At 40.2% G+C, this 27885-nt stretch overlaps 1 protein-coding gene across 14 annotated transcripts in view; it reads right to left on the bottom strand.

Moving 5' to 3' along the window:
- Positions 1-27885, bottom strand: part of PPP6R3 (protein phosphatase 6 regulatory subunit 3) — a 159836-nt gene that overhangs the window by 20620 nt on the left and 111331 nt on the right. For 9 of the 14 annotated variants that reach the window (XM_032153703.2, XM_058439023.1, XM_032153700.2 and 6 more), the window contains 9 exons: positions 27564-27716; positions 24828-24977; positions 23627-23691; positions 20557-20672; positions 18737-18822; positions 11975-12061; positions 7084-7181; positions 4370-4424; positions 3383-3513 (listed from right to left, as the gene is read on the bottom strand). In XM_032153703.2, the coding sequence (XP_032009594.1) occupies positions 3383-3513; positions 4370-4424; positions 7084-7181; positions 11975-12061; positions 18737-18822; positions 20557-20672; positions 23627-23691; positions 24828-24977; positions 27564-27716 (941 nt within the window). The remainder of the gene's footprint in view (positions 1-3382; positions 3514-4369; positions 4425-7083; positions 7182-11974; positions 12062-18736; positions 18823-20556; positions 20673-23626; positions 23692-24827; positions 24978-27563; positions 27717-27885) is intronic. The other 5 variants (XM_058439026.1, XM_058439027.1, XM_058439028.1 and 2 more) reach the window with 5 other exon arrangements.

Below are 27885 nucleotides of genomic sequence, written 5' to 3'. Positions count from 1 at the left end.
CCATAGCGTGCTGCAGCCTCAAACTCCAGGGTTCAAGGGATCCTCTTGCCTCAGCCTCCCGAGCAGCTGGAACTACTGGCATGCACCACTATGCTCCGCTTGTTTAGCAATTTCAACCGTTTGCTGCAGTATGAAGAGGTACAATTATATTGATCTTGTATCATGCAGCTTTGCTAAAGTCATTTTACTTGTTCTAGTAGTTTTTTGGTAGATTCCAGCAAATTTTCTTTTCTTTTCTTTTTTTTGAGACAAGAGTTTCACTCTGTCGCCCAGGCGGATCACCTGAGGTCAGGAGTTTGAGACCAGTCTGGCCAACATGGTAAAACCTATCTCTACTAAAAATACAAAAATTAGCCACGTCTGGTGGCAGGCACCTGTAATCCCAGCTACTTGGGAGGCTGAGGCAGGAGAATCACTTGAACCTGGGAGGTGGAGGTTGCAGCATGCCAAGATCGCACCACTGCACTCCAGCCTAGGTGACAGAGCAAGACCCCGTGTCAAAAAAAAAAAAAAAAAAAAAAAAAAGCTGGGGTATTTACCAAAAGTCTTTATGTTACTGATTACTAATTTCATTCCATTTTGGTCAGAAAATGACTTGAACCCTTTGAAATCTGAGACTTGCTTTATGGTCTATCTTGGTAAATATTTCACACACTGGAATGTACATTCTGTGGTTGTTGCGTAGGATTCTTTAGAAATGTGCAAGGAGGGCAAGTCAGTTGATGGTGTTGTTCAAGTGCTCCACAGCCTTACTGATTTTTGTACCTCCAATTTCATCAGTTCTGAGAGGGGTGTTAAAATATCTGGCTATCATTGGGGACTGCTCTACTTCTCTCTACAGCTCTACCAGTTTTTCCTCTGTGTATCCTGAAGCTCCGTTATAGGGTTGTGTAAACATAAAGTTGCTATGTCCTCTTAATGAATTGACCCCTTTATCATTATATCACTTTCTTTATCCCTTTCCTTTGAAATCTACTTTGAGATTAATACAGACCTTCTGGCTTTTCTTTTTCTTACTGTTGACATATCTTTTTTGTGTTTTTATATATACTTGTTTCTTTGTATTTAAATCATTTCCCATAGGCAGCATTAATTAGGCCTCATTTTTTATCCAATCTGACCATCTTCGTTTTTTGTTTTTTTATCTTGGCTCACTGTAGCCTCGACTTCCCAGCAATCCTCCTGCTTCGCCTCACAGCAGGCACACGCCACCATGCCCAGCTAATTTTTGTATTTTTTGTAGACATAGGATTTTGCCATGTTGCCTAGGCTGGTCTCAAACTCCTGGGCTCAAGCAATCTGCCTTGGCCGCCCAAAGCACTGGGATTCTAGGTGTGAACCACTGTGCCCAGCCAATCTCTGTCTTTTAAATGAGGGTGTCTGCATCGTTTGTTTCACATGGTTATTTAGGACTAACTCTATCATTCTGCTCTCAGTAGTTTTGTTTGTCCAGGCTGCCCTTTGTTCTTTTTCTGCTTTCTTTTGTATTTTATGATTTGATTTTATTTCCTTTGTTGGCTTATTAATAATAACTCTTCATTTTGTTATTTTAGTGACTATCTTAGGGTTTACAGTATGCACCTTTAACATCACAATCTATCTTCAAGTGACATTATAGGCCTCAAACCAGAAACAACCAAAACATCCATGAATAGAAAAATGAATCAACACATTGTAGTGTATCCTCTTAATGGAATACTACCCAGCCCCCGCCCCCTCCCCCAAAATAGAAATGGACTACTAATACATTAGACAACATGGACAGCTCTCACATTAATTGTGCTGAGTGAAAGAAGCTAGACAAAAAAAGTATAATGTATTGATTTCATTTATATAAAACTCTAGAAAATGCAAACTAATGGAACAAAAAACAGACGGTTGTGGGGGACGGGACAGGAAAGAGGAAGGTATTACAAAAGATCATGAGAAGACTTTTTGGGGTGATGGTTAAGTTCATGATGTTGATTGGGATGATGGTTTTATGGATGTATACACATGTTGAAATTTCCACACTGTACAACTGAAATAAATGTAGTTTACGTCAAGTATGCCTCAATAGAGTTGTTAAATAATAAAAGCTGCCTTCTGTCATCAGTGTTCCCTCTGAGTATCAGATGCCATCTCCCCCAGGACACGTCTTCCCTGACACACTAAATTCTCTGTGCCTTCCACACATGGTGCTCTGTGAGGATACACTGTATTACTGTCCTCACACATATTAGTCATGCTGTGGGCAAGGATCATTTAGTGAACCCATTCAACCTAAGAACCAAAATCTCAGTAAATGATGGCGAACAAGTCTGAGTGGGACTTTATCCAAACAAACAAACAAACAAAAATGCCATGAAGGTCTTTTTCTTTTGCTGTCTGGCTCTGGAACTATAGCAGCTCTCTTGTGATCATAGGAGATAAATCAACATGCACAAGATGAGAGCAGGAATAAATAAAAGATGCCTGGTCTAACAGCCTTATTCAACTCCCTTATCAACTCTGGACTGTACAGACAAACACAGCTTCACTTGCTCAAGCCACCGCTGAGTCTGCTATAACCTGTGGCAACAAGCATTCCTACAAGAGGCAACATAACTGGCAGCGAGAGGTGATGCTGAGGGACTCCCCGGCAAGAGGACTGGACGGCTGGGAGAAGGATGAGACAGTTTTACTTTTCATTGCATACTCTTTGATTCCCTTTGAATTCTAGGCCATGTGAAAACATTACTTATTTTAAGTAAATGAATGAGTAACAATAAATGAAATAAAAATGAAAGTTCAGCTGCTGTTCAAATATTCCTCTCTTAAGCTGCTGATCAAATATTCCTCTCTCTTAAATATGAAGATGCTGATAACGTATGCTCATATAACAAGATCTGTCTGTGTACAGAAGCATCATTTATTTAGGTTCCTGTGATAAGGGTGATTAAAAAAAAAAAAAAAAAAGGACTGGATTGACCCAGATATATCAATTGACATGGCCCTATCTTCCCCAAATAGATTAACTTTTAAAAACAATTTCCCCTTCCTTTGGGAAGTTTTCCATCTTTTACAAGAAACAACACATAACTGCTGTTGTAATTACTGGTGAGGGAACGTTTATTTAGTAAAAGGCACTATGTGACTATGCTTGTCTGCAACATTTCCCCTTCGGAAGACGATGGGTCACAGCATTTCATGAACTGTGTCTAAACACCTGTAGCATTTTCAAGCAGATCACTGTCACACTGGAAGCACCAACTCCCGCCAACAAGGGCATTTCTGGCCATGACAAAAAAACACTGGTTTCTGGATTAACATGTACATTTGGGGATGACACAATGTATGTCTCATGATAATAATGTTCTTTATAGGTTGGCTATAATTACAACTATAACCAACTATCTTTCACCTGGATCGTCTTTGGGATTCTGGTGTGAATGCGATGTGCTTTTCCTCCCATATATCTTCCTCGTCAGAGCCACCATCATCAAACTGTTGTATTCTTTCCTTACAACATGCTTCAAACAAGGCAATATTTCCCTAAATAAAAATGAGAGGAAAAAAACAACAAAATAAATTTAAAGTCAAGTTATCTTCTCTTAAGCATTACCAATGTAAATTGCATTTTTTCACTGCTTTACAATATAGTGCCTATCACATACACCAAAATAAAATATAAACACCTAACATTAGTTTCTGTGTCCATAATAAGAATTCCCCTAAAAAAGGCTGGGTTTCCCTACAAAGACTAGCAAAAAGAAGCATAGACCATATCCTCTTTCATCTCATCAAAGCATTGTAATCCCAGGAGCCTCCCCTGTCCTGGAGATGCGGTCCCAGGTCTGTCCTAGCAAGGAAAAGCAACCGTACTTATTTGCTTTTACTAGTCCAGCTGAGCAGTGATAACCTTCAATGGCTCAAATCAGCAGTTCCTACCTTACTCCACCAGCAAATAAGCCAGTAGTCTCTCATGCTAGTCAACATCAAATCAATAAACTGTCTCCATTCAGGTGACATGACTGTCTCGGTGTTTCCACAGAAATGCCTAGTAATGAGGGGCTTGCCCTGACCCAGTCCACATTTCTCTCCTGGCAATACAAAGGAGTCAAAAGCAGTGAGTTGGTGTCAAACTGCAGCCTTCTCTTTGAAGTCAAGTGTCTACGCTGCAATCACAAGTGACCCTGGTTTTATTAGCTCCACCAAGTCATAAACCAGGGCTGCAAAAATCACACGCCCACGGGTGCCAGGCAGGTCGTGGGACAGAGTGAAGTATGTAACACCAATTTAGGATTAGGGCTCTAGAGCACAGGGGTCCCAGCATGTGGCATCCATCATGGACTCACCCAATTTTTAACCTCTCATGTGCCACACCGCTCACAACAGAGTTTATACTTACACTTTCATTTGTGTTGAGAGTAAAGTTGATGTCTGATACTCGATCAAAAGAAACACTGTAAAAAAAAAAAAAATAGAAGTGTAGGAAGCATTAATTACTATCGGCTCACAGAAACCGTATTTATGAAAGTTTCCAAATTTAAGATATTTACACTATCATCAAAATCTCTATAAATAAAAAACAAACAGAAACAACCTTCTTATATTAAATGATGCCAGCTCCCTTGGTATTAATGAATTTATGTAGGATAGGAGGGCTGCAACAGAAGCCTTCTGAGACATAAAGCCTTTGGGACACCCTCGAATCCTTCCTATAAAAGATTTTTAACATCTATGGTAACAACCATGGTTCCATGGGCCATACTAATATAACCAAGAAAAAGGTTATTTGCAAAGAACCAAGTCAAAACATGAAGTATACAAAAGCTGTCAGACACTGAGTTTTCTCCAGGGATAGTCAAACTCATACACAAAATACATAGACATCCATGAAATCTTATGCTGTAACAAGCTATCATCTAGAAAAGCAAGCAGGGAGTAAAAGAATTCATTGCTAATTAAACATAAGTTTGAGGAGGAGGGGCTATCTTATGATTCTTAAAAGATTTGTTCTACTCAATCACTAGTCCAAGCATGCAATACAGACTGTAAAGAGATTATAGATCCTAAATAGGAAGATGAAGCAAGAGTCGAGGCACGTGAATGTCGAGACACCAAACAGGGACCTGCAGGGTCTGGTGTAAGGTGGTGGATCCTAGCCTGAGTAGAATGCTCCTGGGGTACGAACAGAGTATCTTCTGTTCTTGCTCTTTTTGGGTTAAAATGAGCCAATTCTCAAGGCAGGTAACAGCCTTCAACTCCTGCTGTTTACAGGGGCACCTCCATTCCACTGTGCCCATACGGCATGTTTATAGCACAATTAAGAGCATGCTGTAAAAATATTTTAGTTTCTCACATACTGCAAACTGCAATTTGTGACAAACAACAGGCTCCACTGGCTGTGGTTCAACAAATTATTGAGGATTTACTGCTTCCAAAAGCCCACAGCAGATACTGGGTGTCTATGGCATAATCGCGTCTCCTGTGAGAGTCATTATCCAATATTCAAATACCAGCTGCCTTCATTTTTTTTCTTACACTCTGTGTCAATGAGCTATAATATCTACCTCAAAATATTTTGTTTATAAATCTCTTCTATCCCAATGTCAGATGCTAGACCACCTGTTTTCATTTCTGTTAACCACCTACACATTTTCTACTTGTTAATTCTGTACACTGTCAATAATTCTCATTTCTCTGCTTCTTACCCTGACTGCAAAATGAGTGGTTAGTGTGTCTGGCTCTTGCAAAAAACCCAAATCTACCTTATGATGAGTCGCCTAGAGACGAGAATACATGTAGGGCAGAGCTTTTCCTGCCAACCTGGTCATCTGCTGGAACGTGATGCCCCAGTCAATAACACAGGGATTAATAATTTTATTATTATTATTGTTATTGTTATTATTGAGACAGGGTCTCCCTGTGTTGCCCAGGGTAGAGTGCAGTGGTGTGATCCTGGCTCACTGCAACCTCTGCCTCCCAAGTACAAGTGATTCTACCACCTCAGCCTCCTCAGAAGCTCGGACTACAGGCACACACCACCCAGCCTGGCTACTGTTTTTGTATTTTTAGTAGAGACGGGGTTTTGCCACGTTGGCCGGGCTGGTCTCAAACTCCTGACCTCAAGTGATCCGCCCGCCTCGGCCTCCCAAAGTGCTGGGATTACAGGTGTGAGCCACTGCACCAGGCCAGGATTAAGGACTTTAGATAATATTATTTAACATTAAGAGCTAGAATTAAGAACGGTGACTTGAATTCCTAAAAGTGTAATCTAATAAAAATAGGCTTCTGAGAAAGAGGTCAAACCCTACAGGTGAATGCTTCTTTCCTTGCAGTGATTTTTTTTTTTTTTTAAAGACCACGTCTTGGCCAGGTGCAGTGGCTCACGCCTGTAATCCCAGCACTATGGGAGGCCGAGGCGGGCAGATCACGAGGTCAGGAGATCGAGACCATGGTGAAATCTTGTCTCTACTAAAAATACAACGAATTAGCCAGGTGCGGTGGTGGGTACCTGTAGTCCCAGCTACTCAGGAGGCTGAGGCAGGAGAATGGCGTGAACCCAGGAGATGGAGCTTGCAGTGAGCCGAGATCGCACCACTGCACTCCAGCCTGGGCAACAGAGACTCCATCTCCAAAAAAAAAAGGGACCACGTCATGCTCTGTCACCCAGGCAGGAGTGCAATGGCACATCTCAGCTCACTACAACCTCCGCCTCCTGGGTTCAAGCAATTCTCCTGCCTCACCTCCCAAGTAGCTGGGATTACAGGTGCCCGCCACCACAACTGGCTAATTTTTTATATTTTTGGTAGAGACGGGGTTTCACCATGTTGGCCAGGCTGGTCTCAAACTCCTGACCTCAAGTGATCCGACTGCCTCAGCCTCCCAAAGTGCTGGGATTATAGGCATGAGCCACCACACCTGGCCACTGTAGTGTTATTTTAAGTCCTAATTATCCAGTCTCAGGGCCATTTTGCTGGAACTAGACGAATACCGTGGAAAGAGCAGGTTCCTCCCACTCACGAATGCTCAAGACTAAGAATCCCGCAGAATCACACATACATCTACCAAGAGCAAGGGTGTGCAAGAGCAAGAGCGGAAACAGGAAAATATACTCACTTGCCAATGTCATCTTGATCTGCAAACTTCTCATCGTTGAAGCCGAACTGGTCAATAAAATTGGACGTCATTTGTTGCATCTGATAATCAGAAAAGGCCTGGCAACCCCAGGACCAGTGACAGTGATATAATGATTCTAATGATATTCTACATACTATTTGCCCATTTGTGTTCCAGAAATCATCTTATTTACATAGCCATAGGGCTATAAAAGTTGGTGTGTTTTTCTAAAAGAAAAATCAAATAATTTCAGACACAATTTGCCAAAAAAGGAAACGTTTGAAATTTGGTCTACAAATAATTCTAATGCACATGTCACTGTAAGAAACATTATGTGACCACTCTGTCCTCTACTGTGAATTATCTTTAGAGAGAGGTTTGGATTAAGCCTAGTTTGAAGTGATCACGACATGGAACAGTCTGAAATTATAAGGTGTATCAGTCACCTCTGGACACAACCAACTTTATCCTAAGATCCAACAAGTGGTGACCACCCCCTCCCTCCTTGCCACCTCCTCCACCCCCAATCTACTACAGCAAAATCACACCAGAGGAAAACCGACTGATGAACACAAGCATAATCCTAGAAACAAAATGTTCAGGGACATTTCATTTCTTTTTAAAAAAAATTTAAGTCTTAGAGGCTGGGAAGACTATAAAACAAAAATAATTTCTACCCTACCTACCTTATGAAGAGGGTAAACGTTTGACTATTTATCCGAAATCACTCTGAAAAGTCTCTAACACTAGAAGACCCACAGAGGAGCCAGTTCTGTTTCCTTAACGCCAGATCTAGAGAGTACCAGACTTGTTCGGGTTTTTAGTTGACAATGGGGGGGGGGGGGGGGGGGGTGTTATAATGGACCCAAGGAAAATGTTGATATTCTAATTTAAAACAAGCAGGCCCAAAGAAGCAAGTGAAATCAGCAAGTATGTTCTTACATATTAATCAGAAGGAGTAAAGAACATATGAAGACAAACTAGTGCCACCTCCTCATTCTAACCCAAACAATAAATACAGTGACCAGAGCTTCATACAGATGAGACTGCCGTTTTCTGTGGGTGAGCCCATGAGGGGCAGGGAGGCGGCTGTTGGCTCAACTGAAGGCATCACTCCCACTGGCACTTGCTGGCAAGGAGGCAGCTATAACTGTATAAAACCACCTTCTCCTTGGTTCCACATATGGGCAGAGCCTACAGATTCCACCTGGCAGATGTACACTGCAGAAATGCCTCTACCATTAATTCCTGATTACTCATTCTGGTGGCAGGGAATTATGGCATGGATAATTATTGCAGATAATTTAAAAATAAACCTTATATTAGGCTTTGGAAGGTATCTATACTGCTTAGGTCTGAAAAAAAGCTCTATATGTCTAGTTTGACTAGACAGAGAGAACCCAAAACCTCCCTTGTCGCTCATGCAAGACAACAGCACACCCACTGCCCCTCTGCTCACTCCCACTTTCGTGCTGCCCCCTTTCTTGCCCCCAGAGGTGATATTAGATGAGCACATGGGGTCAGGGAGCAGGGGGCAGCAAGCGACTGGCTGTGGAATGGCCCCTTGGTAAGGCATGGAGTGCAAACCAAGGCTGAGCATGGGGGTCTGGCTGAAAGCAGAAGGGTAGGGACAAGTCCTGGGCTGCTGGGCTGAGTTCTGGACCTATGAATGGACAATATGACAGCCAGCATTAATATTAATTACATCAAAAAGAAATCAGTTCCTCTGAATTGCAGCTTTATCTTTTATGAGGCAAAACAGATGCTCAGTACTTCAAAGATCTGGTAAAGAACCATGAAGTGATTCTGTTGAGTAAGCAGCATGAACCATGCTCTGAGTTTATCTACAGATCAGAGATTTGGTCACGTGAGGGACAAGTTCCCTTCCAATTGTTTTATTTTTCCCCTCAAAAAAAAAAAAATTTTTTTAAGAGACAGGGTCTTGCTATGTTGCCCAGGCTGGACTCAAACTCCTAGACTCCTACCTCCTAGCAATCCTCCTACCTCAGCCTCCAGAGTAGCCAGACTACAGGTGTATGCCATCGCGGCCAGCTCTCTCAAAATTCTTATACCTCTAGTGATCCTAATGTGATTCTCCTGGGTGTAAAGGGGAATATTCCCCCAAAATGTTGTTATATTTTAAATGCTTCAAAAATAGAAAGCAAATACTAAATACGAATGTATACATACATCCATGTACATACAGAATACATATAGATATATATTTATCTATTCATCCATCTGGAGAGATACATAGCAACTGACACAGACACTAGTAACTTCCATGCAATAATGCACAGAAAAAAGAAAAATGATCAAATGTAATCCTTATTAATTCTAAGTTAATTACAGCTTCTAGCAAAGAACTTCACATTTCAAATCTCATTTTTACTAATAAAGCTATCAAAACTTACAAATATATGTAAGTGAAGACTGTTATCGTATTCTATTTAAAGGTATATAAAAAGTACTCTGAACTCTGAGAAACCTGTATCTGGAAAGCACAATATAGCTGTATAATTATTTTTAAAAAGCACACTTTCCTAGTACTGTCATCCTGGCCAAAGTCAGAAACTGTTCAAGTCACTGAGAAGTGAGCCAACCACTTTAAGCAAATCTCTTAACAGTAATGCCACCCAGGCAACAGAAACTACTGGTCAACTAAATGTGGCCTGATTGCCTACCAGCAAGCCCGTATGTGATGTGAGGTAGTGGGAAATGATGAGTCAGTGTTTCAGAGCCCATATGCGGCAGTCAGTCTGAATTCTCCAGACCTCCATGGGGGCCTCACCCTCCAAACTCTATAAGGCAGAATCAGGGAGGTGGGGAGTCAAACACCAGATTTTAGGAGACCAGACGAGGCTAAAGGGAGAAGCAAATGGACAGGGCACAAACGCCTGGAGGCACTCCCCACTGGTGACATGGCTGGGTTACCTGGTTAAATTATCTGCCCTGAGCTCTCTACATTCGAGGACTTTATCAACATGATGCCCAACCTCAAACGTGAATGAGAACTTGAAGTTCAAGTCTACAAACTAACATTCTGATCTTAATGGAGATTATGAAGAAACTCTAATAAATTAGCCAAGACTTTTTTGCATTCTCAAAATTTTAAGAAGTGCTTTGGAGCGTATATATTTTCAAAATGATCCATGATTGGTTTAAACATGCAAAGAAAAATGTACTGGAAGCTTGTCAATCAGAAAAGAGTAATTATTCTTCCACTTTGAAAGGTTCATATGAAGTAGGGAAATTTCGCAAGACTAAGAGCTTGGCGGGGGCTGTTGTAAGTTAGTTTTGTGAATGAAATGGCTTCGTATGCACGTGAGCTGTCGGTCAAACAAACAAAATAATGTAAGAAAACTCTCCCCAGAACAGGTATGACCCTGGAACCAGATATCGTGAGAAATAAAGGAATCCACTTTCCAAATGCCTAAATTTAACTAAATCAACAGCCGAAGTTCCAAGTTTATTATTATTACTAGTAAGGTGTTCTTTTTCTTAAAGCTGTATTTCAACAGGTACAAAATTACCTTGATAATTTACATTTGATTATCATCAAGCTTCATTCTAGGGGTGGACCAATGTACAGCACTCAGGTTCATGGCCAACTGGGTGGACTATTTCAGTACCCTACAGGTGCTTCAGTGGAGGGAGAACCCATTGTCAAGGTGCTTCCTGGGACAATACCAGAGTGCTCTGGGAAAAGGGCTGCTTGCAGGCACGAGGGCTCACAATGAGCCATGGTGGGCCACCGCCATGGCCCGTGCAGCCTAATAGCAAGCCAAGGCAGGAAGCTGTGAGAGCTGCTCAACAGTGCCCTCTATGGACTGGCTACTTCCTGACCCTAACCTCCGGAAATCTGCTGTCAAAGGCAGAAGTGTCAAGAATCAACAGAGAAGGCAGCCAAATGCTGAAATGCTACTTCAGACCTACCTACTTGGGAAAGGTAAAAGCTAAACTGCCTGAGTATTAAAATCAAACAATTGCTTAGCTCAACCAATACTGGAATATGACAGGTGTAAGACTTAGAAGCCAAAAGACAGGGCCAGCATAATCATGTGAAGCTTCATCTAAGGCGAAGCTTAGAGACTAAAAAAAAGAAGCCAAGCAACAACATTCTGTGCTGGGTGGGAAGGTGTCCTCGTTAATTCTATTGCTGCACCAAAGCAACATGTAAGCCAAGGCATTCTGGTCCTGGCTAAGGACAACTTCTCCATATGAAAAGCTGATAGCCTGCAAAAGGGCTTCTGTTTTTCACTCCCATACCTAGTAGAGAAGTGAAATCATTTGTCACTTCTCCAAGAACAATGGATGATAAATCAGTATATTTATTATTCATATCGAGGCTTTCCCCCACAAAGATTATAAGCAGGTGGTAAACGGAGATGATAAATTCAGGGGCAGGCAGAGAGGGGTTGCAATGAATTACTTCAACTAAAAATTTACTATAGATGTAACTATAATAGGACTTATATCAGAGGTATTCGTGAGAGTTTACTTTTACTTACATTTTAAACGTCTTATTTCTATTATTTTTACCAGCAGATCTCTATTACACAAATCTTTAAGCAACAACTCAACTATTGTAAAGGTCTGTGTAACAAGCATGTGTGAGATGCCTTCTTAACTATTCAGTTCATTCAAATCTTCTGAAAATGTACTTGACTCATCACTGTTATCAGGTATGGAACAATCCCTTGAAACATAATCAATATAAATCTATCTTTCATGTACCCAGCACTTCCTACTTTAAACGCTTTGGTCTAACTAATTAGTAACCCCAAATCACATTCTAATACATAATCTGACTCTGAAGCTGATTCATAAAAGGCAACTAAACTAAGCATTTAAAATAAAAACAAAAAGCAAAGCTTTAGGCGTGACTCACTTGCTGCAAAGAAGAATCCTGTGAGAAACCCGTTTCTTTAAAGTCAATTTCATCATCACTGGATGAATGAATATGGCAGGTTGTAACCTATATGCATAAAAATGTAAAAGACTATTTAACACAGAAAAGTTTTGGACATTTGTATCAGCATTTTTATGGAAAAATCACATTTAGTTTTTCTCTCAATGTGTAACAGAAAAAAACGAAAGTCAGTCACAGTTAAGCTGCCAAACCCGCCCAATGTGTCAAGGGCACCCTTCCTTCCCTCGGGCCAGGCTGCGGCCCTGCCACTCCCTTCTAGTTATTCCACTCCTCACTACTGACATCGCCAGAAAACAGACAAGAAGAAAGGTGAGTTACTCCATTTAAGTGATTTTGATAATCACCTCCAATTAAATGTTTACAAAAGGAAAGACAGAAGTAATGGCACAGATGAAACATAGAAACCCTTTTTATGTACAGGGCCTGCAGGGTCCAACTGCAATCCCCAGGGATTACCAGTGCGCCACTCAAAGGTCAGGTTTAAATATAACCATTTCAAATTCTTGGACTTCCTGCCCACACTAAGAAAACCACTGTCCAGTAGTACTAAATGTGACTTGAGTCGATAGCTTCCCACTCACAAAAGACCCCAAATCATCTACCCCTGAAAATGTGCACCCTACCCCCAGAACTTACAACCAACTTTCAGTAATTAAGCAAAAACACAAACATGAACTGCTCACCAATTCATCGTTAAGTGATTTTTATTAATTACAAATGTCACACAATATTGGGGGGAAGTATTAACAATCAGAAATCAGATAAACAAATAATTAAGTACAGCACTAATAATAGTGATTGCTATATGGCAAGGGATAAACATGGACAGTTTGTAAACTTCTAGAAAGAAGTACTATATTTCTGCGGGTAACTTACACTGTATTATTCTCTGAGTTGTTTATTCTGTACTTTTCACAGGAGTGTTTTGGGCAGGGAATGTCATCTTAGGGAAGACACGGGCTGCTGCTACCTGCCAACTCATGAAGCTGTACCTAACTGGCCTGGTCTGTTTTGCGAAGTTGTTCCAGCATTGGTTCAATAAACCCACAGTAGAATTCAAATAGGTCTGTATAGGGTATGTCTTGTAAAATTCTGAGCAAATCACTGCCTGAGTAAGATGAATCTCCCTTCCCTTTCCCCAACCATCTTTGGTAAAGACACCAAGCCTGGATGAAATTAAGCTGTGATAACCCAGTGTTTCCAGTTATTTCACTCTCCATCCTCTCAAAGGTATAGATAAAGCACTCCCATTCCGTTTGTGAATCTGGCCTGATGAAATCAAAGGTAGATTCTGTGATCAATGAACAGTACCTGCTTGAGTCAAGAGTGGCTTTAGTGAGTTACTGGGTAAAGATGTGGGCATGGGGATGTTCCAGGAAAGCCTTGCCAGAGTGTAGAGGAGGAGTGGGAATACTGCTTGGTCATGGCAGCTGGCATCTCACAGGACTATGTTAAAGAGCAGGTCAAGTGGCTGTACTGCAGTGCACTCAAGAGGAGCTTTGGGCCACTTGGCTGGCAAGCCAGCACACACATCATGCTGGGCCAGTGTGTTTTAGGGGTGCAACCCCATGGTGGGGAACAGAAATAGAAGGCCATGCAAAGAACTGAATAAAATAGGACAAAACAGAGTTGGCGACTCTTAGCCAAGTCTTGCTAAGTTAAAATAGGATTCAATGTATTCTCATTTACACTTTCGCTTTTTCCTACAAAATAACATTTTAACACTCTTTAATTAAAGATGAGAAAGAAACTAACTTTTATTGAACTACTATGTGCCAGACATTGTGACCTCCCCTTCGCATGTTCTACTTAACCTGGATCCTCAAAGCAATACTAGAAGATATTTTAAAATGCTTTTTCTCCAAAATGAAACTAGTTTTAGCAACTTATTAATAACACAATGCACACACATCTTCACAATTACATTAATAGAAGATGTGAGTCTGATTCTACCTACACCATCTGAGTCTGAAATCATTAACAAAATGAGCTAAAAAGATTATTTACCCATGGGGGAAACTTGCTAATCAGAATCCCATCAGTTCATTACTCAGATGTATACAAAACTGAATTCCTGATCTACACTTCCAAACATGCTCCTTTTGAGGCATCTCCAGCTCAGTAACTGCCACCTTCACTCTTCTTCAACTAGAAACCTTGGTCATCTTGTTTCCTCCAGCCCACCCACCATGTCCACTCTACCTTCAAAATGGAGCCAAAATCCCTCTCCAGACCCATCGCTCTTCACCAAGTCTGTTATCAGCTCCCCAGTGCAAGCCAGCACTCCCCTCGCCTGGACTAACGTCACAGCTGGCAGTTCCTCAGTCTCCCTCCTCTTAGCTCTTGCCCCACTGAGCAGTCTGTTCGCAACCCAATAGCCATAGCCATCTTTTAAAAATATACATCAAGGTATGGCACTTTTTAGTTCAAAACCTAACAAATTCTCATTAGATCAAAAAACAAGCTGCTTACCATAGATTAAAAAGCTGTAGAAAATCTGGCTGTTCGGCGCCTCTCTGGCCTCAAGTCTTTCTGTTCTCTCCTTTGCTTACTGTTACATCCACATGGGACAACATGCAAGTCCCTGCACACACTCGGAACAACCCAAATTCGAGTCCTCTGCATTTCGCCCTTCCCTCTCCACTCCACAAATGCACCTTCCCAGTGAGATTTTCCTTGACACCAGATTTTAAATTGTACACCTGCCCCAAAGACTCCCTAACTCCCTCCCATGTGTTTGCTCCTTAGCACTTATCATCTGAAACATGCACAGTCATGCATTGTTTCACGACAAGGATACATTGTGACAAAGGCAATTCTGTCATCATGGGAACATCATAGAGTTCACATGGTAGAGCCTACTGCAGACCTGGGCTATCTGCTACAACCAATTGTTCCTAGGCTACACACCTGCACAGCACAGTACTGCACTGAATACTGAGGCAACTGGAGCATGGTGATAAGTATTTGTGTATATACAAATAAAAAACGTGCAGTAAAACTGAGTATCCTAATCTGACGGGACTACTATCATATATGCGGTCTACTGCTGACCGAAACATTATGTGGTGCATGACTGTATATTACACACATTGTGTGTGCACACGTATCTCTTACTCATTTGTTTATCCATCTCCACTGAAGCAGAAATTTTTGCCAATCTTGTCTAGTACTATACCTTCAGTGTCTGGCACATTGTAGGCACTCAAATATTTACTGAATTAATGAATACTAATAACCACTGAATATAAACAAATACAGCAAAAAGCAACAAGTATATAACACTCTTGCCAAGCTAGATATACTGTAAGTAAAGTGCACTCTTGTTGTAGTGCACACAGTTTCGGAGATATTATCTTCTTTCATAATAAAATTTTCGTTTTGTTAACTGTTGTTACAGGAAAAAGCAAACTGGTGTTTTCTTTACTTTGGCTGATTAGGTTCTCAAGGGAAATCAGAAGTGTGAAATGACTGTTAAACTCTGAGGCCCATATTAGTGACGAGTGAAAGCTAGAGACTTATTCCTTGACCCTCAAAGTATGGTCCCACTGAGAACCCCCAGCATCAACATAACCTAGGGTTAGTTAGAAACACCCACTCTCAGGTTTCACCCCGACCTGCGGAAACTCCTGGTGATTAATACAGGCACACATTCAGATCATTCTACATCTCTTCTTCTATACACTGTCTTGTCAATGATGGGAAAGCATCATCAACACTTTTAAATACATTTTCCCCCTTGGAGAAGAGGGCAAAAAATGAAACAAACTCAAATTTTTCAAAGTCAGTACAAAAACATGTCCTATGTTCTCTAAATTCACTCTACCTAAATTCTTACCAATTTTTAGTTTGGGGACTTGGTCAAAACACAGAGGTCTCTAGATATAATTAAAATACCAACTTTTGTTCATCATAAACTCCAAACATAAAAACAAAGGGAGTATATGAATCTGCTGTGCACATATTTCAGTATGATGGAGCCAAAAGATTAAAGCACTTCGAGTATCTCAGAGAGAATTTAACTAAAATGCTACAGAAGTGACAGGAGCCTGGGGCTGGGCACAGCTTATCGAAAAGAAGTGAGCAAGTCCTCAGGTATACAGCCAATAGGACAGGAAAGTGTTCAGTGTATAAATGAATGTATCCTTGCTGTAAACAGAAAAATAACAACACGTCAGGTTAACAATGTACTAACTTAAGCAGGTGGTGCTGAACTGGGCTGACTCCACTACCTAAAATGACTTCCAGAGAGGTAGCCAAGCTATTCGAAAATCAAGGAAGTCAAGGCAGTGTATCTAATCTTATCTATTTGGGAAAGGGAACAGGGCATAAGCAAGCTATTACTTAACTACCAATTCCAGTGACGAGTGTGTTAAGAAGGCAAGTGTAACTACCACATTTCAAACATGGGCAGTCGTTTTCTATGTCATTTTTGCAATGGTAAGGCCCACTGTATTTACCAAGTTGTGTTCATAATAATATTTACAATTGCATATTTTTCCTGAAACATGGTACCCAACCCCACTGAGATACAGCTTGAACACATTCTGGACAGGAAAATGAATGGCCTGGAGGATACGGTTAAAATCTCCTTGGTGCCTAGACATACTATATAAGCATATTAAACACTTGGAATAGCTGTAGCCCTCACAATACTACAAAGCAAAACTCCCTATCAGAAGGACTTAAGACTAAATGGAAGTGGTATTTAAGAAAGGGCTTGGGAACAAAGAATTGAAGAAGTCTTGAGATCCACCTGAAAGCCTCAATAGACAGCAAAATTCTGGAGTGGGGCTAACTCAGCAGGGGATATAGGTAATGTTAAAAGGCTCTATCAATCTAACCACTTTTGCTATATAAGCCAACTTATCATTTTGTTTGACTTTAGATTATGTAGTCCAAGTATGATGGCAGAAAAGCAGAGCAAGCAAAGAAGAACCGAGACGCAATCTGAGTGACAGATGGAGCCCAAAATAATTTTTTTCTAACACAGCCTACCAGGGGCTAAACGTTTTATTTTTTGCTGGATGACCACACCCTTCCATGGGGATATATGTAATAACATTTACACACAATCCCAGAGCAGATCTGCTGACAGCATACTATACAGTAAGTGAGCATTATGTGAATTGTAATGAAGTCCTTCTTTATTACAGAACTGCTCACAAAAGAAATATGCTGGAGTTACCTAAGATAAAAACAACTGTTTAAAAGTCTGGTAACAAGCTTAACTGGACATTTTTGACTTCTAACTTTTAAGCCAATCAAAGGATAATTTTAAAAGAAGTTTCCCAAACAAAATCAAATTACTAAATATTCCTTTATAAGTAAGAAATAAGACAATAGTCCCCTTAAAAGAGACTATATTGCCTGCAAAGGAATCAACATGGGAACCTCTAAAATTAAGCGGTACGATTTAACAGTATGGGAGAGGACAATTTCATTCTACAAAAAAAACCCTGATTATCCAGAACACTCAAGTTAAACGATATTCTGAGTATCTATCTACAATGGGTAAAATATTTATTAAAAATGACTTAACCCTTCCTTGATGACCCAGGGCTGTCAATACTAATGTCATTTTCTCTGCTGGCCTGTAGTACAGAGACACTCGGGCTATTAGGCCTTAGGTCTATTTTAATTAAATGGCCCCACATAGCTTCCTTTTAAATAGTTATCTCAACTTCATAATTCTTCCAACTCTTAATACTTCCTAATTCTATCATTATTCCCAGCTTAAAAAGTGTGACTCTGTCAGGGGTCTGGAAAAAGATGACCATATTTTTAGGCAATCTACAAAGTAGGAGGCACAGCCCTCCAGGGAGTGACACAGGAGGACCAAGTGGCTGCTCTCTGGCTTTCAGAGCCTGCTTCCCTGTTGTTTCAGGCTGCCAGATCATTGAATTCCTAACAGTCAAGGTGTTACTGCATATTAGAAATTCAAGACTGCCACTGCTAAATTTGAAATATAGAATTAAATGCCAAATATAAACACTTCAATGTTGAGTCACATGCTGCTTCTGTCTAAGCAAAGGCCACCCCTCGACTATCAGCTAGCATGTACTTGTAAAATTTTAGAAATGCTTTCCCCATCTTTAAAAGCAGAAACAAAGCAACACTTACCTTAAAACTTAATGTGTTTAAAAACCAAAAAATACATTCCAAAGTCCAATATAATTTTTTAAAAAATTATCAATGCCATTATTCCCTGGCTCAAAGTACCAATTCTGGTAAAAAAAAATTTAAAGCTGGGGTTTCAAAGTCATCTACAAAATATTCCCTCATTGGGAATGATGTAAAACAAGGGTATACTCAACTCAATAATATCTGAAAAATATCCAACTGAATCTTTCGGTTTCCTAGGCACCCAGGGTTATCAGCGGCATGTGGCCACAAACCCACCAGAATGAAAGGAAGGCGAGAGGCTGCTGAGGTGCTTAGGCAGCAAGGCATGGAGGGAAATGGACACTAAGTAGGATGTGGAGCAGAAATCAGTGGCTTCTCAATATCCTTCTGTCATCTCAGGCAGGTAATTAGGAGGGGACTAGCCAAATGGGCAAGAATATTGTGAATACTGACCTCTCTTCCTGGCAAAGAGATAAGAACTTATCTTTGGCTCACAGTTACTGAGGTAAATGGAAGATCTTTTACATCTTTCTGAATAAATGGGCAAAGGCTAAGAGCACTGAAAGAATAAAAATGTAACCTTGTAAAACCTACTAGATCTACCGTGTTCCTCTTGTTAGTTTCTCCTAAGGAGCTTGTGCAGAACGTCTCCCATCGTTCCCTGACTTCGTCGGGAAGATCTTCAGAGCGAGAAAAGCAAAAAAGCATTATCACCACAATGACCCCCACATAGACAAACAAAGTAAACAGATAATATAAAAGTGGGCCTACTCACCTGGTTCATCAATGGTGAGCAGGCCCTATCAGCTGAGAAACTGGGTGACAGCTAGCCCAGTGCTCTTAGAGAAATGGAATTATTAAACCTTCCATAGGCCCAAGTCCCATGGACTTTCAGGAACCAGAATCCCCCTATCCAATGGTATAGGCTTGATTGGCCAAGAGCCCTAAGGTAGCTTGTGAACTTAACAAGTTTCTGAAAATGTTCTGGTAGAAGCTTAACCTGGAAAGTGTGTTTCCAACAAGCTTTTCTGAGAAAGGTGGTGTTTAACATGTCGGGGGTAGGGGGGATCTTTTTCCATGGTCAAGTTAATTCTAGAAAATGCTGCAAATGACAGCTCCTGCACAGTTTCTTGAAATGCTCTCATTGGCACCTGGCCAATGAATGTTCCACAGAACCTAGTATGGCTTCTCAAATTGCTCTAAGATCATGTTTCCTAAATATTTGTGTCACGGGCCAACATGGATACACAGGTAATAGTGAACTTCTACCTTCCAGAGAAATGTTAAAGAAAAGGATAAACTACTGCTTTTCTGAGAAAATCAAACCATGATGTAATTTTAGAGGCCTAACTAGTCATCTAATAATTCTGGTTTAAAACAGCCATGCATGTGTGTACACTCACACAAGTGTACACATGTACCACCTGGCAAGCAGCTTCCATAAAGGAAAGTCTGATCTAAAAACTCAGTCATATCACATGGCCATTTCTTCTTAGTTAGGACATAAAGATAAACTGTGTGGTGAAATAGCCCAAGGAAGAGGCTTATACCTCTTATACCTCTCTCAAGAAGCAAAATTACAAGTTGGCACACACCACTTTTTCCATCCTGGTGACAACTGTGCTTTTAGCGCACATTCTACAGGGAATAGCCTCTTGAAGAAACAAACATTCTTAAGAAAAAATGGAAGATCCACTGGGAAATGATTTTAACTGAACAAATTCTGTACCATGGATGTTAAAGACTGTTCACATTCAGAATAGGTCTCAGGATTAGTAATCCTGTTGGTACAAAATCCCAGAGTACACAGAGCTCCTCATGCTCTCATTTAGAAGAAGGCTCATGGCTTGGGGCCAGTGTAAAAAAGCATCCATATAGTTTCTTCCAAATAAGCTTGGGCTGATTAAACTGAAATGCTATACAGAAAGAGTCCTTTAGAAGCCAATACCCCTCATTTTAGTGATAGCAGCATCAAAGAAATGCTGATAAATGCCCTAATATTCCAGTTAAAGAAACTTAATTCAGAGGCTATATAGAGGCCTTCAGAAAATAAAAGGCAAAATTATAGCTGAAGTGGCTCAACTGCTAGCATAAGAGTACTTTACACTCACAATACTCAAAAGCATGATTCACCAAGCAATGCTCTTTAAGAATGACAATAGGTGACTCTTGTATGATGAATCCAGCCAAGCCTGCCAATGCTTACGGAATGGTCTGTAACTACATGAACAGCAATACAGCCAAAAAACAACACTGTTCAAACACATTCTCAAGAACCTCATTCAAATACATAATTTGCCAAATATAAAGAAGTTCCACAAATCACTATTAAAAATGCTACATGCATTTCTACTTGACCCTTAAATCCTTTCTGCAACCTAACAAATGTAATTCAAATTTCACAAATAACTTACCTTTGATAAGCTGCTGCACTAATGCACTGTTGGGGCCCTTGTCAGTGCTGTGCACGATACAGTTGGCTATCCTCGTTAGGTGTCCCATGTAACCATACCGTCTTCCTCCCTCAGCCCTGATAAGAGGTAAAGGACAAATACTCAGATTCCTGATAGGATGAAGTGATGAAACACTCGGTAAGTACTGTGGACTTTTAAGCAATCATTTTAAACACTGAGGGCACTGAAGAAAATGACAATGGACAGAAAAGAAAAACAAAGGAATGGAAGGTGCCAGAATATGACCATGCAGCATGGTCGGGGAGAGGTGTGAAACTGTAAAAGATTATATGTCAGCCTGAGTCAACAGGCCACAGTTTATTCAAATCTCAAAAATCATCACTCACTGTCAATAACACATTATTTTTTAAAAGATCAAATAAACCTTCTCTGATGCCTAATGTTACTGTGATTTTATTTTATATCTTTTTAATGAAACTTTTTCAAACCTTAATCAGATTGTAAGGAACTGAGGTGAGAATTCTGCTGGATCATTTTCTTAAAAGATAGCAAATTTTTATTATATCAATGAATAGAAATTATTATCTACCAATGACATGTCTCAAGTTAAGATATTAGCTGATTTAAGGACTTGGCCAAGATAGGAGACAGTCAACTAGTACTTGACCATACACCATTTTGAACACATGCAAATAAACTTAGTCCTTGTCCTTTTCCCATTTAGGGTCTCATCTTCCCAACCATGATCAATCTTCACACTTAAATAAATTCGTATCAGGCCAGGACAGTGGCTTACACCTGTAATCCCAACACTTTCGGAGGCCGAGGCAGGTGGATCACTTGAGGTCAGGAGTTCAAGACCATCCTGGGCAACATGGCGAAACCCCATCTCTACTAAAAATACAAAAATTAGCCAGGCATGGTGATGCACACCTGAAATTCTAGCTACTCAGGAGGCTGAGGCAGGAGAATTTCTTGAACCCAGGAGGCAGAGACTGCAGTGAGCCAGGATTGTGCTACTGCACTCCAACCTGGGCGACAAAGCAAGACTCCGTCTCAAATATATATATATATATATAAAATAAATTCATATCAATCTGATTTCTCTACCTATTTACAAAGTGCCAAGACTTTAAGCTCTATCAAACAAAAGATTTTTGACTGCAGATAGAGGGAACAAACACTGCAGAGATTTTTGCTTAGAGAGAGAAAAGCCTTTCAGGGCAATAAGAAAAAAAAACATCCTATGCTTGAAGGCTTGCTTGGAAAATAAAGTATCTGCTAGAGAATCTTAGAGGGCTTGGGGGTGCCTAGCCCAGGGTTGATTATTTATGTAGAGACAAGGTCTTGCTTGTCATCCAGGCTGGAGTGCAGTGGTGCGATCACAGCTCATTGCAGCTTCAAACTCCTGGGCTCAAGCAATTCTCTCACTTCAGCCTCTTGAGTAGCTGGGACTATAGGCAAGTACCACCACATCCAGCTAATTTTTTGTAGAGCCAGGATCTCCCTATGTTGTCCAGACTGGTCTTGAACTCCTGGCCTCAACCAATCCTCCCATCTTAGCCTCCCAAAGCAGTGAGATTACAGGCATCTACCATCGTGCCTGGCCAGGGTCAATCTTCACTGAGTTGCTCAGAGTCTCTTTTAGTTCTTCAGTAAGATCCAGAGAGCCAGATGTTACCTACAGGCAACTGAGTCACTCTCCCGCACTCCCTCAAGTATACAAGTGAAAGAAAACAAAGGCCCATCTTCTAAGGTGGCCCACAGCTTCAAACTGCTTCAGGCTGCTGTGCAAGGAAACAAGGAAAGTTCTTTCGGGATCCCTCCAGATAGAGGGAATGGTATTCACCAGGCCTCCAGAAAACGGGACTCACCAGGAGAGCAGGGCACAAAGGATATCTGAGCCCTGGCCAGATGAGCAGCCAGCAAGAAGACTGGAGGTTGGGAAGGGCACAGAGAAGCCAAGACGGAGTCAGACATATAACCAGAGATGTCAACTGGGCCACAAACAGCACCTCCAAAGAGCTCCATTTGGAAGAATGTATCTGAGGTCTACCAATACTAGCCCCTTGCCACAAATAAACAAAATGCCAATTTCCCACATGAAGCCAAATCAAAACCCCAGCAGTGCTTATTAAACGATTAAAAAAAAAAATCAAACCTCACAAAGTAAGGCTGACTCCCAAGAGTCATCTAGCTTTCCTGGAGACACAGAGATACATAACAAGAATGCTGGGAAATGATCAACTACAAAGGACCATGAGAAAAATTTTGGGGGTGACAGAAATGTCTTGATTGTGGTGGTGGTAGTGGTGACTTCAGGCATCAGTCAGAATTCCTAGGAATGTACACCTAAAATGAGCTTTACCATATGAGAATTATATCTCAATAAACCTGTCTTAAAAACAAACACAGAAGCATGCCTTGAGAGTGTTTCCCAAACATGCCCTTATGCCGCCATGCTTCAGAATCTACGGGGTGACATAAAGGCTCCCAGAGCACTAGAGAGGAATGCTGTTACAGACAACACCTGTAAGAAAAAGTTTTGTGTAACAAGCCTACTTACATGTATCAACTAATACTTCATATAACCTTGCCAATCAGCTAACAAACATTTTCTAAAAAGAAAACACTGAGCAATTTTTTTCCTCTAGGTCCCTGTACAAAGCAACTCTTCTCTACAATGAAAATATGTACGTGATACCTTCTGTTCTGAGCATAAGGTGACCAGGACAAATATACTGAGTTAAATCATCAAGGACTTAACTTTAACCTTATAACTCTTAGAACAATAGCCATTCAAAAAGGACCAGGAAGTTTCAAAGGCAGCACAGAGGTGGGGAACACTCCGAACTCACTGGTTTTGCCCCCAAAACAAGAAGACCTAACAAGAAATTATTAATATCATAAAAACAACTGTTACAATGAAATAATCTGGGGAAAAGTTTAAATTGTAAAATGGCCAGTATCATGTAATTATTTCCATTTTTTTCTGACTAGGGCAAGGAGGTATTATTTTCCTCATATTACCAACCAAACTGAATTCCTTTCAAAAAAACAATTTACTTACTGTTTCTTCTCATTCATTTCCCAGGCTTCAAGTATTCGTTCTATTAATTGACATTTTTGGAAAAGCTAAATAAAAAAGAATATTCCAGTTAACACTTCAAAGCATCAAAACTTTAAAGTGAAACAGAACTCTAGGTTAAAGAGAATAGTAGTATGCATAATCTAGCAAGCTAAATGTTACTAAGCCAAATGCAATGTGATAATCAATCTACTGCAGACACCCAGAACACTACAGGGATTCAAATCAGGATCCACACCCTCCACAGAACATCTACAGGAAACTCAATGTTATAGGTAGTGCAGTTAACTACCTATAGTTAACTATAAAGCAAAGCCAGGTTTTATTAGCTGTGAAAATTCAGACCAGAAATATAAAAACTGAGCTAAATTAAAATGGAATAAAGAAAACTATGCCTTGGCAAAAATTTAACTTAGAATCCAAGGTAATGCTTGTACTTTTAAAATGTGAGCAAGTCTTACTTCCAGATGAAATAACATTACTGCATTAATATTAAAAACAGGTGGGTTTTGCCCAAAGTCTGCAAGTCAGTGACAACTGCTACAGGCTGCAATACTGGAATGTGCAGTGCTAGTTCTTCTCAGGTGTCATTTGTCTTTCCCATCAACTTGGCTGTTCCAAGCTAGCCTTTTCTACATTTTAGGTTTGCGAGTAAACCAAGTGTGGGCTAGAAATTTTAAAAGTACCATAGAACTACCAAGCAAGAAAAAATCTGAAGACTGACTTAGTAAAATTATCTCATATTTGACAGAAGAGAAAAAGAGACCCCGGGAAGAGACTCTCAACATCACAAAAAACTCAATTCTCCTGACTTTCAGTCCCATATTCAGCAAAGAAACAACACTCTGGCCTGCCAAATAATAGTGCAAATGTTTTCCATAGTATTTAAATTTCTATGATTCTTCAAATCATCAAAATATTTATATATCTTCAAACCTATTAATTTTACCAAATAAGGGGGCCACTTAGCTTTTTTCTTACAAGACAGTTCATTTAATAGTTATTTGTCCAGTACTTGATTTATATAACGATTGGTTAAAAGTGAAACGAATACATGATAGTCAAATATTTGGACTCTGAAATCTAACCTCAAGCCCTTTAAACCTCAATTCATATCACAGTCAAGTGGAAAACTGCTATAACCAGGAGAGAGTGGGAGAAAACCGAGACCAAATAAGCTTACGTGTTTTAATAACAAATTATCACCAGTGGAGTCTTGATCAGTAATTGTGGCATTTTCTGTGCTTTCAAAAGGACTTGCAAGAATCAGTGCAATACAAATTTCCACTTGTGTATGCAAAAAGTTATTCCATGTATACTTGAAGAACATGTTCTACAAAAAAGAAAAACCATGTTTTATTCGGTTACCTCAATGTTTAAGCCAATACTTAAATACATTTACAGAACAGTGATTTAATAAAGTAAAAATGATGTGCTCTCAGTCCAAAAGGACCAATTAAAAGGAACCCGAGTTCACATTAGTACTTGCATAACCAGTTTCATTTTCTGTGGTTTCAGTTACCTACAGTCAACCATGATCTGGAAAAAGGTGAGTGTAATACAGTAAGACATGCTAATACAAGAGATGACATTCACATAACATTCATTACAGTATAGATTTATAATTGTTCTACTTTATTATTAGTTATTATTAATCTCTTCCTGTGCTTAATTTATAAATTAAACTTTGTCACAGGTATGTATAGGAAAAACACATAGTATATACAGGGTTCGATATCTGTGGTTTCAGGCATCCAAAGGAGTCTTGGAAGGTATCCCTCATAAATAACAGGGGCTAAATGGGGATGTGAAGTATTGCTTTAGAGCCTAAATGGCATGCTATCTGCTTATCTGACATGCCAGAACTGGTATGGAATCTAGTAAAAAACCGACAACAAACATACAAAGACAAGAGTACGTTTCTCCAAGAGAAAGGGAGTATCTTTTTTCTTTTCAAAGCAACTAACACAAATACTTAGTGTGGTAAATTTTCTATAATTTTCAAAAAAATTTATAAGAGGCTAGGCGCGGTGGCTCACGCCTGTAATCTGCACTCTGGGAGGCCGAGGCGGGTGGATCACGAGGTCAGGAGATCAAGACCATCCTAACACAGTGAAACCCCGTCTCTACTAAAAATACAAAAAAATCGCCAGGCGTGGTGGCAGGCGCCTGTGGCCCCAGCTACTCGGGAGGCTGAGGCAAGAGAATGGCGTGAACCCAGGAGGCGGAGCTTGCAGTGAGCCGAGATCGCTCCACTGCACTCCAGCCTGGGCGACAGAGCCAGACTCTGTCTCAAAAAAAAAAAAAAAAAATTGTAAGAATTTCATTTTGATGCAACAAATATTTACTGATGGCTTTTGTGCAGGGTATTGTATGAGATGCAACATGGCAGACAGAGATACACAAAAATATGGTCCACAGTTTTGAGGTGCTCATGACTCAACTCCAGATACAAAAACTAGAACTATCAGCAAAAACAAATGGTAAGAGAGGCAGTAACGTGAATCTCCTGGAAGTACAAGGGTTTTCAAATTACTTGAAAAGGTAATAGCATTACAAAAGGGAAAAAATTTCTAGAAGTACAAAATGCCATATTTTGGAAGTCAATTTAGTATGTCATATTTAGGAAATGGTTGGGTCTGGTTATCTAATCTCAAAAAGAAGAAGTAATGAATAACTTAACTCCTCTAGTAGTCTCACCAAATTTAGTCTCATCAAAAGTAGTCCTAAAAATTAACAGAATAAATTAACAATAACCGTATATTTTTATTAGTGAAATTAAAGACCAGTGATCAATGACTTAGGAAAGTTATATTCCCCAAGTTTTATACACTAGAAGGTAGGACAAAAACTACGTCCCCAGAAGGCAACGACCATGCTAGCTATCAAAGAAACTGTAATTCTTTAAATCTTCATCTCTTTTTCCAAATTGCTCCTGTTTTCCATGCTCTATACTGATTTAACCCAAAGCTGAAACCTAACAAAAATATCTCGGTGACGCTAGGAAGCACAATGACATGGCTGATAAAGCACGTATGGGTTTGAAATTGGGTGAATTCAAATCTCGGCTTCACCACTCACTAGCCATGGAATGTATCCTCTCTCTGGGCATGATCTGAAAAACACATCCTTTCTCTCACTGTAATGTTCACCTGGGTGTCCTGGAGATCACCCAGGATCACATGAACAGTGTACATAAGATGAACATTACAATGCCTGTCATACAGTGAACAAACACCTCCTTTGAAACACCCTCAGATCTCCCCCAAATATATGATGTGACCAGATGTCTTGTGAAACCTGCTAAAGTGTTAACCCTCACGCTTTCTGTGCTATGGGTGGCAGCACAGAGAGAAGAAGCATGGGCTCCAGAGCTGGGCCTGTGGGTTCTAAGCACAAACTCTGAAACTGGGGAATTCAGGGGTCAGGGAGACCTAAATCATCCCTGGGCTTTTCCTTCTCCTTCCATCAATAAGCAGGCTAATAACTGTGTCTCAAGGAAGAGTCAATCCAGACCCAAATCAATTAAGACCATATGGCGTCAGGTACGTTATACAGATACCTCTGAGTGGCAAGAAGATAAAAGTTTGTCCCCTCGCTAAATATGAACAGAAAACAGTGCTGCACCCAGCAGTCATTGTCCACGAGACGGAGCACGAGGGAAAAGCCGATGTCTCTTAATCATCTTCAAAATCCTATGTTACCATTCTTTATATAAAGCAACAGTAGATGCCTAGTGAACAATTATAAGCATTCGAAATTTATGATAAACTCAAGGCAAAAACTACATAAAACACCATTTATGCTCAGACCAAGAAAAGTCACTGACATAATGTAAATTTGTAAGGTTGTAACTTGGTTAAATATCCATGAAATATCAATGGCAAATTAAAATGTCTGTGAGCAGGGAAAATCTCACCAATATGACTCCAATGCTATTCAGCTCCATAAGGTCCCCATTTATACTGCTGGTATTGGTTTGAAGCAGGCTGGATATCAACCTAATGACATTCAACCGGGTATTCCCCACAGGAGGATCCAGCACACCCCATGTGGTCTTCATCACACTTTTCTGAAGAAGAAAAAGCTTTCCAATTAAATTCAGTTAAATGAACAAAGCAAATGGTGTATTTCCTAAGACATGACACTAGTTTAAACCCTGCAAACAACATGGCCTGAATTTTACACCTGAAACAACATCTAAAGCTGCTCTTGATATCTTTAAGATACAATGAAATAAA

This window comes from Hylobates moloch, unplaced genomic scaffold (assembly GCF_009828535.3).
Source record: "Hylobates moloch isolate HMO894 unplaced genomic scaffold, HMol_V3 SCAFFOLD_5, whole genome shotgun sequence".
Classification (NCBI taxonomy): Eukaryota; Metazoa; Chordata; class Mammalia; order Primates; family Hylobatidae; genus Hylobates; species Hylobates moloch.
This window is presented reverse-complemented; position numbering and strand designations above follow the sequence as displayed.